Source organism: Chrysochloris asiatica, unplaced genomic scaffold (assembly GCF_000296735.1).
Source record: "Chrysochloris asiatica unplaced genomic scaffold, ChrAsi1.0 scaffold00339, whole genome shotgun sequence".
Taxonomy (NCBI): Eukaryota; Metazoa; Chordata; class Mammalia; order Afrosoricida; family Chrysochloridae; genus Chrysochloris; species Chrysochloris asiatica.
In genome coordinates, this window is record NW_006408857.1 from 94,467 (window position 1) to 108,808 (window position 14,342).

A 14,342-nucleotide genomic window follows, 5' to 3' on the forward strand; every position below is an offset into this window, starting at 1 on the left:
GAAAGAAATTGTTATCCTAACCATTAGTTTCTGTTCTTAACTCAAGAAATCATAGGAAGGACACATTAAGATGTGTTCCTTAAAGATCTACCACAGACTGACAGATTGGTGGGCTTAATAATAGACTCATTCAAGTAACAGAGCTGAGAGCATGTTCATGCCATTTACATCTGTAAACAGTAAACACCAGTCTCAGCCCATAGCACTTTGCAAGATGTAGTCTAGAGCAGAGTTTCTCAAACGATAATGTGTTTAGAGATCACTTGGGGATTTGGATAAAATGCAGACTTTGATACATGAGATCTGAGCTGCATTATATGGTTTTATATTTCTAACAAGTTATAAGGTAAATGGCAATGCTACGGGAATGTGGAGCAAATATTGAGGAGCAAGGACCTTGGGTAATAAATGCATCTCACTTTTCCTCAGTATGAGTGTTTCACTTGATATATCAAGACATATCCATAGAAATTACAAAAAATCACTCTCACAATGTAAAGACAATTTTAAAGTCATGGTTTATTAGCTAGTGGAAGCATTGCCACCTTAGTGACCATATTTCGTCTGAGGACATTCTTCAAGGCCTGCTTTACATCTTTGTTCCGAAGACTATAGATCAATGGATTAAGCACTGGACTTACAAAGGTGTAGAAGACAGCTATTATTTTCGATTCCTCAACAGTCTTATCTGTTGGTGGTCGTACATACATACAGAAGAGTGTCCCGTAGAATAGGGTGACAGCCATCATATGGGAACCACAGGTAGAAAATGCCTTGTGCCTTCCCTCTGCTGATTTGATCCGGAGGATGGCAGTAATAATAAAGGCATAGGACACCAAGATGATGGTGAGGGAGCTGGAGAGATTGAAACCAGCAGAGATAAGCATGGCATGTTCTTTGATATACGTATCAGAGCAAGACAGTTTAATGAGTGGTGGGTCAGCACAGTAGAAGTGGTTAATGACATTGGATCTACAGAAGGTCAAGCTGAAAGTCAGGATGGACTGGAACAGCCCATCTGAGAAACCATAGACATAAGGAAAAGTGGCCAAACAGATACAGACTTTCCTGGACATTTTCACGCTGTAGCGCAGTGGGTTGCATATGGCCATGAAGCGGTCATAGGCCATTGCTGCCAGCATGTAAAACTCAGTGAGTAGCAGCGCGATGAAAATGTAACACTGTGTAAAGCAGCCAGCAAAGGAAATGGTCTTCTTCTCCGATAAGAAATTAGTTAGCATCTGTGGGGTTGCATTTGAAGTGTAGCACAAGTCCACAAAGGCTAAGTTAGTGAGGAAGAAGTACATGGGGGTGTGAAGGCGAGAGTCTAGTCTGATTAACAGGATCATGCCCAGGTTACCTAGGAGAGTGACAAGATAAACAAGCAGGAATATTACAAAGAGCAGAGGCTGGAGTTCTGGGCGATCTGTGAGCCCCAGGAGAATGAATTCTGCCATCACACTGCCATTATTAATGGGCATTTTCTGTGGGTAAGTGCCTGTTTCTAAAGCAGAAGAAAATAAAGCAAACATAAAAATACAAATCACGTTTAATTAAAAATTTATTTTCTTTATGCTTCCATATGCTATCCAAATTTTGTTTGCTTAATTCTGCCAGAATCAATTTTGTACTTCTTCTAACCCATCATTTCATTTGCCTTTTTATTAAAGTACATGTTTTAATCTTTATATCTATACTTTTAACTACACAAATAACTGTACCTGTGTCTATACTTATATCAATGTTTTTCCTTCCAAGGTTAGAATTCAGCCAATCATTCTTAAACAGAGCTACTACCTGTCTATTGGAGTCCTGGTGTGGCGCTGTGGGTTAATGCACTAAACTGCAAAGTCGGTTTGAACCACAAGGTCAGTAGTTCAAGCTCACAAGTTGCTGCTTAGAAACCCTATACAGGGTCACTATGGGTCATAACTGACTTGACAGCACTTATCAACAGCAGCAATACTTGTTTATAAGTGCAGTGGAGGCTTATGTTTTGTACAATACTGAAAAGATTTCAGTGATGTTTACAGAGTAAAACAAACTAGGAGCAAAGGACTGGCAATCTTCAGAAACCAAGCCAATGAACTGAGAAAAACTAAGAATGGGGGGTTTCAGATTAAATAAAGAGAAGATGAACATTAAGAAATGACAAGAAGTCAGACATGAATTATATGTCATTTAATGATTAAATGGCCACCTGTAGGATCTGAAAGCATGTTGAATCACACGCTCAGTTACCTGTGTAGGACCAAGAACTACACAATATAAAGCAAACAGAAATGACAAAAAGTGGACACAAGCAAAAAAATTTACAGAAAATCACAGTAGGCACAGCTGCTGTTTTAGAAGAGATTCAAAGAAAAGAACTTTCAGGATAAGGGACTCAGGGTTTCGTTGGTTACAGCAAGGGAGCATCCCTACCTGATGGAGGGATAACAGCAGAGTCATCCCAGGAGAAGACACATCTAATGAGTGGAAGACCAGGAATTAGGACCAGCTGCGAAATCACAGGACAGTGCAGGAAACAAAAATGTGGGGTTTCTTGGCCAAAAATGACGGGGAATGTAGAGACATTGGAGTAGAGGCATCAAATTACTTAAATAATGTTTGGCACCTTGTGTGAGGGCACAGTTTACATGCTTATGATGATAGGCAAGTTTGGATCATGGAAACCTTTTGAGCTGATAATGGGAATGTGGTGGTGAAGAAAAAAGAGCCCATCATTAAACAAATAGACAACAACAAAGAACAGGAAAAAGAGACCCCGAAAGAGTAAGTTTCAGTTGAATGAGGAAGTGTTAAAGGATAAACCACCTCAAGGAGCTGGCTGTCTAGGTACAATTTGCAGTCTATTTAATTTTATGAGAATGAGAAAGTACTTTTAAGAAGAGTAGACCCGTTCCCTAAGGTATCCTAGACTGTGATTTTTATAGGAACAGATCAGTTGGTCTTTTCTTCCACAGAGCAGCTAAATCACCAACCTTTCAGTTAGCAACTGAGCACTTTAAACATTGTGCCACCAGAGAACAGTGCATAAATGTAATGTTGTTGTAGAGTCCTAGCGTGGCTCTGTTGGATAAAACACTATACTGCAAGGTTGGTTTGAACCACAAGGCTGGCAGTTCAAACTTACCAGTGACACCTTGGAAACCCTGTACAGGGTTGCTATGATTTGGAACTGACTCAAAGCCACTTAACAATGAATGCTGTTGTTATTAAGTGCCTATTCTTTGTTGTTGTCTATTTGTTAAGTGACTGGGTCTTTTTTCTTCACCACCATATTTCCATTATCAGCTCAAAAGGTCATAGTGACCCTGTGTAGGGTTTCCAAGGAGCAGCTGGTAGGCTTGAACTGCTGGCCTTGTGACTTGCAGTCCACTGCTTATCCAACAATGCCATAATAGCCAGTCACTTTTTAAGAAGTGGCCCTTAGGTAGACTAAAACATCATGTAAATATAACTGACTCACTTACAATAAATGCAGGAAAGCATGCAGTAAAAATTAATTGACTGGATTCGATTTCTGGTATTGCCTCAAGAGTATATAAAAGTTTATGTTGCCCGAAACCACAGATAAAACTAATTCCTTTGTTAATCTGTTTTCAAAGTTATTTTCTTTTTGTTGTTGTTATCATTAAGTGCTGTCAAGTTGGTTCTGACTCATAATGACCCTGTATAGGGTTTCTGAGGAATGGCTGATGAATTTGAAGTGTCGGTCTTGTGACTCAAACCGACCTTTTGGTCCAGTGCTTATCCTACAGTACCACACCAGGACTCGTTTTAGAGGATCTATAATAGATGGGGCTAATTCCATCTCCTTCCCATTGCTTTCTCCTCCTTCTCCCTCCAATGATAATTTTGGAATGTTCTAACTGTGAGTAAAAGAGAAGAAATGTAGGTTATAAGGTGCTTACCAAGATGGAGGTTAAGGAAATACCTAGTTCCCTAGGGCATAAGGAAAACAAAAGAAGTGTAGATGGTATTCAGGCTGAAGATGAGGCCAGAGCCAGCAGACAGTCTTGAGCCTTGCTTAACACAAGCACCTCTCAGATGGGTCAACACTCATCTTAGCTGTACATCAGTACACAGTTTATTAGGGAGACAGTCCTTTTATGATCAAATGCCCATGACTGTTGTACTAGAACTCCATCAGGCTGGAGGTTCTTTCTGTGCTCAAAGTAGAATTATCTCAAATTAACAATAGTTTGGGATGGATATAGAACGTATATCCAGCTCTTTCAAAGCTAACTCTCTGAAAAAATGTGTGTCACGTTTAGCTTAGTTACAACCTTTGACAAATAAATGAATCAATTTAGATTATGTCAGGTTGCTTCTGTTCTAAAATTCAGAAAGATGAGTCAAAGTTGTAGTATTTGGAAGATCAAACTTTTGTGAATATAATTCTAAACAATTTATTCTAATTATGGCTCCAACAATTATGAACAGCATGGTATTGGCAAAATATTTAACCTGTATGACATCTGTTTGCTCAACTGTAACGTGGTAAATGGGACTGAGATAAATAAAATAGTACACTTAAGTAAAGCTTTGTATAAAGTAAGTATATAATGAGTGCTGGTACAAATAGAGTTAACACATATCAAAGATGAATCTCTTCATTTCTTCTGCTTCTTTACCCACAGCTACTGAGAGAAAACTTGTAAAGACAAAGCTCAAGATTCATATGCCTCATTGCCTTGCAGTGAGTTTTCAGGTGGACGTCCAGGTAAGGCTGCATGTAATGCAAACACTTCCTGTTTAAAACTAAAGTTTATAAAGACACAAAGACTTACTTTTGATTCTGGCAGGCACTGATTTTTTTCAGTCTTTCATTAAGGAAGTTTCCTGATAACCCTTTTCACTGCAAATGAAGCTGCATTTATAGAAGAATAAGGAAGGTGGGATGTGCTCACTAAAGCAAATCTCAAAAGAACTGAAGAGCAGGAGCAAACAGTATTGAATCATGAATCACCCCTCTTGGGTTTAATTGGAACTCCCTGACATTAGGAAGGCAATCATATGCCACAACCACATTTCCTATCACTTCAAATTATCATTGTTTACACTAAATGCTCCATGGAAAGCTTGCCAAGAAGCTTCCTTTTAAGCAAAACAATATCCTTTCTTTAAATCTGAGCTTATAATTTATTACGTACTTTCTGTGAACACAAATTTGAGCATTTTTAGCTATAAACATAATTGTTCAACAAATGTTGTAATACAGCAAATGTATTGCTGAGCACTTTCTATATGTCAAGCACTTTCACTCAAGTAGTTTAATTGATTAATCAAAGTAATCCTGTGAGATAGTAACTCTATATTTCAGTTGTCAGATAAAGGAAAAGGGCTCCACTGAAAAAAATATTGGCAGACTAGCAGATTTAAGTTCCTGGGTGATGCAAATGGTTTACATGTTCATCTGTAAATCAAAAGGTTAGCAGCTCACAATCATCCTGAAGTGCTTCAGAGTAAAGGCCTATGAGCCTATTTCTTTGAAAAACAACCCGTAAAAGACTATTAGTGGAACAATAATACAAGATGGTGGACTAAGCATCTATATGATCAAGACCCACTACAACAAAGACCCAAGAGACCAAGTGAAACAATTAGAAATGACACTTCTGGAGCCCTGAGTTTTAAAAGGATGGAAAAAGGAGTAAATCAAATGTCAATACAAAGAGACTGAATGAAAACAGCAATTAGGGAGCCTTATCTTGTTGTTAGGTGCTATCGAGTCGGTACTGACTCATAGCGACCCTATGTTCAACAGAACAGAACACTGCATGGGCCTGGGCCAACCTCACAATTGTTGCCACACTTGAGCACACTGATGTTGCAACTTTAACAATCCATCTCACTGGGGTCTTCCTCTTTTTTTCTGACCCTTCACATTAACAAACATGATATCCTTCTGCAGCAACTAGTATCTACTGACACTATGTCTGAAGTATGAGAGATGAAGTTTGGCCATCCTGGCCTTCAAGGAGCACTCTGGATGCACTTCTTCCAACACAGATCTGTTAGTTCTTTTGGCAGCCCATGGAACTTTCAATATTCTACTCCAACACCATAACTCAAAAGCATCAATTCTTCTATGGTCTTCCTTATTCACTGTCCAGCTTTCACATGCATATGAGGTTATGGAAAATACCATGGCTAGGGTCAGGCACACCTTAGTCCTCAAGCTGACATCTTTGCTCTTCAAAACTTTAAAAAGGTCTTGTGAGGTAGATTTGCCTAAGGCAATATGTCGTTTGATTTCTTGACTGCTGCTTTCATGAGTGTTGGTAGCTGATCCAAGAAGAATGAAGTCCTTGACAACTTCAATCTTTTCTCCATTGATTAGAATGTTGTTTATTGGTGCAGTGGTGAGGATTTTTGCTTTTTTTACACTGAGATGCAATCCATACCAGCAAAGGCTGTGGTCTTAGACCTTCATCAGTAAATACTTTAAATCCCCTTCACTTTCAGCAAGCAAGGTTATAACATTTGCATATCGCAGGTTGTTAATGAGTCTTCGTCCAATCTTGATGCCATGTTTTTCTTCATATAACCCAGTTTCTCAGATTTGCTCAGCATACAGGTTGAATAAGTATGGTGACAGAATACAATCCTGTCGCACACCTTTCTTAATTTTAAACCATTCAGTATTCCAATGTTCTGTTCAAACAACTTCCACTTGGTCCATGTGCAGATTTCTCATGAGCACAATTAAGTGTTCAGGAATACTCATACTTCACAATGTTGTCCATAGCTTGTCATGATCCACACAATCAAAAGCCTTTGCATAGTCAATAAAGCACAGGTAAATATCTTTCTGGTATTCTCTGCTTTCAGCCAAGATCCATTGGATATCGGCAATTATATTCCTCGTTCCACAGCCTCTACTTGAACCTCTGGAAGTTCTATGTCAATGTATGCTTGCAGCGATTTCTGTATTGTCTTTAGTAAAACTTTAGTGTCATGAGATATCAAAGATATTGTCTGATGATTGCAACATACTGTTGGGTTACCTCTCTTTGAAATGGGCACAAATATGGATCTCTTCCAATTATCTAGCCAGATAGTTGTCTTCCCAATTTCTAGACATAGATGAATGAGTGACTCCAGTGACATCTCACTTTCTTGAAAGATTTCAGTGTTTATTCCATAAATTACTGGAGTCTTGTTCTTTGCCAATTCCTTCAATACACCTTGGACTTCCTATTTCAGTATCATTGTGTCTTGATCATATGCTACCTCTAGATATGACTGAACATCAACCATTTCCTTTTGGTACAGTGACTCTGTGTATTTCTTCCATCTTCTTTTTATTTTTTGGAACAAAATAGTTCTTTCTATTTATTGCATGGCAGAGACAGATGACTTCAACAGCTCCCAGACAACAGACTTCACAGCTTCTAGTTACCTTATTACCCATGTTTCACCCAGGCATCATTTTTGCCATCAGGCTGTCTGAGGTTAAGGAACCTCCTCTTGTGGTTCTTCATAGTCCTCCCATGGTTTCAGCCTGGGGCCAGGGATCATCACCGTCTTAAGGATAGGCTGCTTAGGAGGTGCCCGCGGGGGGACAATTTTGCCATGCATTCTCCAGCTCCCATAGGGATTCATCAAGTGCTTTTCAAACACAACATACTCTAGGACATCCTTGGGCACATCTTCTTGTCCATACATCAACCGACCAAACCTGTCATATATGGCCAGAATCTGCCGGGTGTGCATGCGGACAGTGACCTGGCCATATATATTGCTCTGCTTCACCAGGCTTTAGCAATGAACCTGAACCACCTGAGGTGGCTCTAAAGATTCCATGAAGCTCCAGTGGACAGTTTTATATTTGATATCCCAGACCATATCTGGAAAACAGTGTTTGGTAACCAAGATATGAAGCAGATCATGGTCTGAATTGTTTACACAAAGATGAGCTTCAATGAAAATATCCTTTGCTTTTTCTGGGAAGTCCTTTGTTTTAAAATTTGCATCATATTCTTTTATCTTCCAGATTGACAACTATGATGCTATATTCTTCTTCATTCGTTCAGCTCTCAGTTTCAGTCCTTCTTTTGAAAGAGATGACATGTATGCATCACCCTCAGGAGGAACATAGGCATCAAAAATACCAGCTGTACAGGACAGATGTATGGGACGCTCCAAACGTTCTGGTGGAATGACCAATCCTGCTTTCCGAGCATGTTCTAGGAACTCTTTTTCTGAGTTGAAATTAGGTTTATATGTAGGAGGTGTGAAGTGTTTTTAGTTCTCACTGGAACTACAGCTATGGACTGAGCACCAGGGTTGGCTGCCGAGACCAACAGTCTGAGTCCCTGGATATACAAAACAATCCCTGCAATACGGGGACTGCCATTTTGCTCACACTAAGGCTGCTGGCATAGGTGCTGAGCGAGAGCATGTGCCTCCAGAGAGCTTTTCCATCTTCTTTTGATGCTTTCTGCATCATTCAATAATTTGCCAGAGAATCCTTCAATAATAAAACTTGAGGCTTGAAGTTTTTCTTCTGTTTCCTCAGCTTGAGAAATGCTGACCATGTTCTTTCTTTTCAGTTTTCTAACTCCAGATCTTTGCACATTTTTTTGTAATATTTGGCTTTATTTTCTTGAGCTGATCTTTGAAATTTTCTGTTCTGCTTTGTACCTCCTCATTTCTTCTGTTTGCTTTAGCATCTCTATGCTGCAGAACAAGTTTCAGTGTCTCTTTTGGCATCCATTTTGACCTTTTCCTTCTTTCTTGTCTTCTTAATGACTTTTTGCTCTCTTCATGTATGATGTTCTTGATGTCATTCCACAAATCTCTGGTCTTCGGTCTTTAGTGTTTAATGTATCAAATCTGTTCTTCAGATGATCTCTAAAGTCAGGTGGGATATATTCAAGGTCATAGTTTGGCTCGTGGTCTTGTTTTCATTTTCCTCAGCCTCAATTTGAATTTGCATAGCAATAATTGATGGTGTGTTCCAAAATCTGCCCCTGGCCTTGGTTTGACTGATAATTTGGAGCTTTTCCAACGTATCTTTTCACAGATGTAATCAATTTTATTTCTGTGTATTCCATCTGGTGATGTCCATATGTACAGTCATCTCTTATGCTGTCTAAAGAACATATTTGAAATGAACAAATCACTGATTTTGCAGAATTCTATAATGTGCTCTCCAGCATCATTTCTATCACCAAGGCCATATTTTCCAACTGCTGATCCTTCCTCTTTGCTCCCAAACTTTGCCTTCCAATCACTGGTAATGATCAATACATCTTGACTGCATGTTTGATCAATTTCAGATTGAAGATGTTGGTAGAATTCTTCTATTTCATCCTCACTGGCTTTAGTGGTTGGTGCACAAATTTGAATAACTGTAGTATTAACTGGTCTTCCCTATAGCTGCATGGATATTATCCTATCACAGACAATGTTGTATCGCATGACTGATCTGGATATGTTCTTTTTGACAATGAATGCAACACCATTCCTCTTCAATTTGTCATTCGTGGCATAGTAAACTATGTGGTTGTCAGATTCAAAATGGCCAATACCAGTACATTTCAGTTCAGTAATGCCTAAGGTATCGATGTTTATGTGTTCCATTTCATTTTTGACAGTTTCCAATTTACCTAGATTCGTACTTCATACATTCCATGTTCCGATTTTCAATGGATGTTTACAGCTGTTTCTCTTCATTTTGAGTTATGCCCCATCAGCAAATGAAGGACTCGGGCGCTTTGCTCCCATGGACTTTACTCCATTCGGGTCATCACAGTCAACTCTACTTCAAGGGCAACTCTTTACCAATCATATTTTGAGTATCTTTGAACCTGAGGGGCTCACTTCCTGGCACTATATCTGACAGTGTTTCTCTGCTATTCATAAGGTTTTCAGTGACTAAATATTTGAAAGCAGTTTGTCACACCTTCTTCTTAGTATGTCTTCATATGGATCCAAAGCCCCCACCTCACCTCCTAGTAATTTTACTGTTATGGATATTTCCACCATCACTATATTCATTTATTAACTACTATATGCCACTCCAAGGACCTCTGATAGCATAATGGTTATGAATCGGGCTTCGAACCTCAAGGTCAGCAGTTCAAAATTACCAACTGTTCTGTGGGAAAAAGATGAGGCTTTCTGCTCCTGTAAAGATTTACAGCCTTGAAAACCCTGTACAGTGTCGCTATGGGTCATAATCGACTCAATGACACTTAGCAACAACAACATATGTATGCCAATCTAGGTTCTGATGCGTGTGTAGGATAGGTACTAGACTGTGAACTACCAGCCACTGTGCATGATAAAGATGAGCTTTTCAGCACCTGAAAAGATTTAAAGCCTCAAAAACTCTAAACAAGGCCACTATGAGCTGGAACTGACTCAATGGCACTTAACAACTGATGTAACTCTAGCCCAGAGCAGGGATATAACATGAAACAAAATTCCACTTACATGCTTTGTCTGAATATAATTTAATGCAGGTAAAGATAAAGAAATCAGCCAAAAAAGTTGAAATACCAGGAGGCTAATTAGAGAAAACAATTCCCATCCTTAGGCAAGGGCAGTTGATGCTATCACCAGAAACCAGTACAGGAAAAAGATCCCTCATCATCATCTTTACCAACATATACCCCAGTAGTTCTCTTTAGATGGATGCTGTCACACCAACCCCTTCATACGGAAGCAGGAAGGGGATGTGAAAAGAATTCAGCTACTTCTTTCTCCTGTATCTCTCTGGTACTCTAATGGTACCTTCAATTGGCCAGGCTCAGCAGAAAACTAGACACTAAAGGAGCCCTATTGATTTAGTCCATAGAGGTTAAAATCAAGATGCACACAAAGAATCTAGGGTAGGGTAGGTCTGGCAAAAGGAGAAACACCAGCATACTATATTATCTGCAAATCTACATATTCCCATATTTCATAGTGTTATTTCCATTAAAAGGACAAAATACAAGGCTTAGCCAGAATTAGTAAATATCTAGCTGACATTCACCAAAGATTTATTGGTCTTCCAACAGTGTTCCAGCATCCAAAATGCTCTGATCCCATATAACATTTATTGTTACATTTAAAAAAAAACCCCACAGAACTTATTATTTTTACAAGTCAAAAAAATAATATACTCAATTGACAACATTAAAATTAAATAATGAATGCATTTGCTTCTTCATTCTTAGGAGATTTGATTCCCTCATGATATTGGGGAGTGCGAAAAAATCATGTCCTCAGTGAGTTAAATATTATCCAAAAAATAAAAGATAATAATTGTTTATCATGAGAGTGACATTCTGCTAGAGATAATTGACCCTTAGAGAGTTGGTTCCTATGTGACAACTGTAGGTAGTATAAACCCTTCAAGATCTTCATACCATTCTGTGTCTGGAAAATCGTTTTCTAGCAGGTATGATTGGACATTTTATTAAAATTTTTGAATCTAGAAATAAATATTTTCTTCAGTAAAAATGAAAAGTTGGAAGAACCTGATATTATGACAAATTAGAAAAAACTTCTACTAAATATATATATATAATTATGTTACTATTCTTCTCATAGTATAATTATTTATGAATGTGCAGTGAAGTGATGTTTATATAATAAAAAGGGATTTGTATCCTTTGAGTATTGACTCCATCAACAGTTGTTGAACATCAGCAATAGGGAAAGTTCTCTTCTAGTTTCTGTTGTTGCTACAGTTATTTGTTTGTTGTTAGATGCCATCAAGTCAGTTTTGACCCATAGTAACCCTGTGCACTACAGAATGAAATAGGGCCCAATGCTATGCCATCCTCATAATTGTTACACTTGAGCACATTGCTGATGCAACTTTTCCAATTAACCTCATTGGGCATCTTCAACATTGTTGCTGAACCTCCACTTTACCAAGTAAGATTTCCTTCTCTAAGGACTGGTCCCACCTGATAGCATGTCTGAAGTATGAGAGACAAAGTCTTCCCATCCTTGCCTCTAAGGGGCATTTTGGCTGTCCTTCTTACAATACAGATTTGTTTCTTCTTCTGGCAGGTCATGGTACTTTTAATATTCTTCTCCAACATATAACTCAAATGCAGCAATTCCTCTATGATCTTGATCTTCCTTATACATTGTCCAACCTTCACATAGCTTAATGAAAGTACCATGGTTGGGTCAGACACGCCTTAGTCCCCAAACTGACATCTTTGCTCTTGAACACTTTAAAGAGGTCTTGAGTAGCAGATCTGCCTATTGCATGTTGTTGTTGTCAGGTGCCATCAAGTCGGAACCGACTCATAGCAACCCATGCACAGCAGAACGAAGCAATGTCCAATCCTGGGCCAACCTCACTACCGCTGCTACACTTGACGCCATCAATGATGTCACCTGGCTGATCCATCTCGTTGGGGGGTCTTCCTCTTTTTCTCTGACCCTCCACCTTACCTAGCATGGCATCCTTCTCCAGTGACTGTTCTCTCCGGACAATGTGTCCAAAGTATGAGAGACGAAGCCTAGCCATCTTGGCCTCCAAGGAGCACTCTGGTTGCACTTCTTCCAAAACAGATCTATTGGTTCTTTTGGCAGTCCATGGCACTTTCAGTATTCTCCTCCAACGCCACAATTCAAAGGCATCAATTCTTCTATGATCTTCCTTATTCACTGTCCAGCTTTCGCATCCTATTGCATACATTAGATAAAATCCTTCCCCAAACAACAGAAAAGCAGATCACACTTTGATGCTTGGTCTCATTCTAGACTACACCTTGTTCGTCTTTCAACAAATAATCATAACAGCTACAAATTAGTAAATACATATTTTTCAAGTTATATTTTTAAAAAATTAAAAGCAAATTGTATGGATAAAGAAACTGAGGAACAGAGAGACGATTTGTTCAAGGCCACACAGGTAGTTAGTGGAAGAGTTGAGATTTCTACCCTTAATGTTTGACTCTCAAATACAATATGGCTTCCGATGTTAATTGTTTCCATCCTTGTCATTGTAGCTATCAACATTGTCACACCTGGTTATCCATCATTGAAAGAAGGATGTGCTTCCATGATGGTCCTCTTGGTACTATCATTCTGCCCAAATGTGGAGAGATGCACTTCATGATACTGTAAGTTCTGTCTCAGTTACATAGGTAATATGTTCATCATTTGCCTATAAATGCTATACATGTTTAAAAAAACTTGAATTATATTCATATTATAGTGGTTTTATTACTTTTGCAAGCAGGTAGAATGAGGTAGAGTTACAATAAGATCAATATGATTGGGACAATGTTACTCAATAGTTTTCTCATTATTACCACCCAGGGAATCATCTTATATATTTTTTCTTAATTGTCCCTCCCCATAAACATTTAATCTGTAATATGTTATATATATGTACATTCATTTTAATGTACTTTATGTGTATCTATGTTTTATGCACAAAACAGTAAGATTTACTTTCATCAGCCAAGATCCTTGGGTAAAATTTATAAAACATAAGAGACATTAAACTCAAAATTTAAGTGATATTAAAATTCAGTAATGTGACAGCCAACTAAGATAGAATGAGTGGAGGAAATTGACATGCCTTATAGGGTGAGATAACAGCTTGAAAATTATCTTGGGTTTGTTGCTATTAAGTGTCATCAAGTCAGTTTCTACTTAGAGCAGCCCTGTATAGGGTTTCCAAGGAGTGGCTCATAGGTGTGAACCACCAATCTTTGGGTTAGCAGTACAGTACTTAACCTACTGTGCAAGCCAGGACTCCATACTGGATTTGTTGTTGTTAAGTGCCGTCGAGTCGGTTCCGACCCATAGCGACCCTGTACAGGGTTTCCGAGGGTGTAAATCCTTACGGGAGTAGAAAGCCTCATCTTTCTCCCGCGGAGCGGCTGGTAGTTTCGAACCGCTGACCTTAAGGTTCGCAGCCCGATTCGTAACCACTACGCTACCAGAGCTCCTTACTGGATTTAGAGGAGTAGTAAAAGAGATTTGAGATAAATAAAGCTACACACCATACATGAGTTACCACTTATCTCTAAATTAATTCATCTATGCATGATTCAGATACTTTCATTGATGGATATTTTAGATACTGCAGTGAAATTGTATTATATTATATTATGTTGTTGTTGTTAAGTGCCGTCTAGTTGGTTCCGACCCATAGCAACCCTGAACAGGGTTTCCGAGGCTGTAAATCTTTACGAGAGCAGAAAGCCTCCTCTTTCTCTTATGAAACAGCTGGTAGTTTCAAACTGCTGACCTTGCAGTTTGCAGCCCGATTTGTAACCACTACGCTAAGTTTTATAAAATATTATAATTTCAAAGAAAGGAAATATTTATATCCACATGTCCAAAAAGTATAAGTGGAAGTA

At 38.7% G+C, this 14,342-nt stretch overlaps 1 protein-coding gene and 1 pseudogene across 1 annotated transcript; both read right to left on the bottom strand.

Moving 5' to 3' along the window:
• Positions 1-512: 512 nt before the first annotated feature.
• Positions 513-1,484, bottom strand: LOC102841957 (olfactory receptor 5M11-like). The gene has a single exon (XM_006875771.1). It carries the CDS (start codon positions 1,479-1,481, stop codon positions 513-515), a length of 969 nt encoding a protein of 322 aa, XP_006875833.1. The 5' UTR covers positions 1,482-1,484.
• Positions 1,485-7,464: 5,980 nt separating this feature from the next.
• LOC102842337 lies at positions 7,465-8,368 on the bottom strand (annotated as a pseudogene).
• Positions 8,369-14,342: the final 5,974 nt, after the last annotated feature.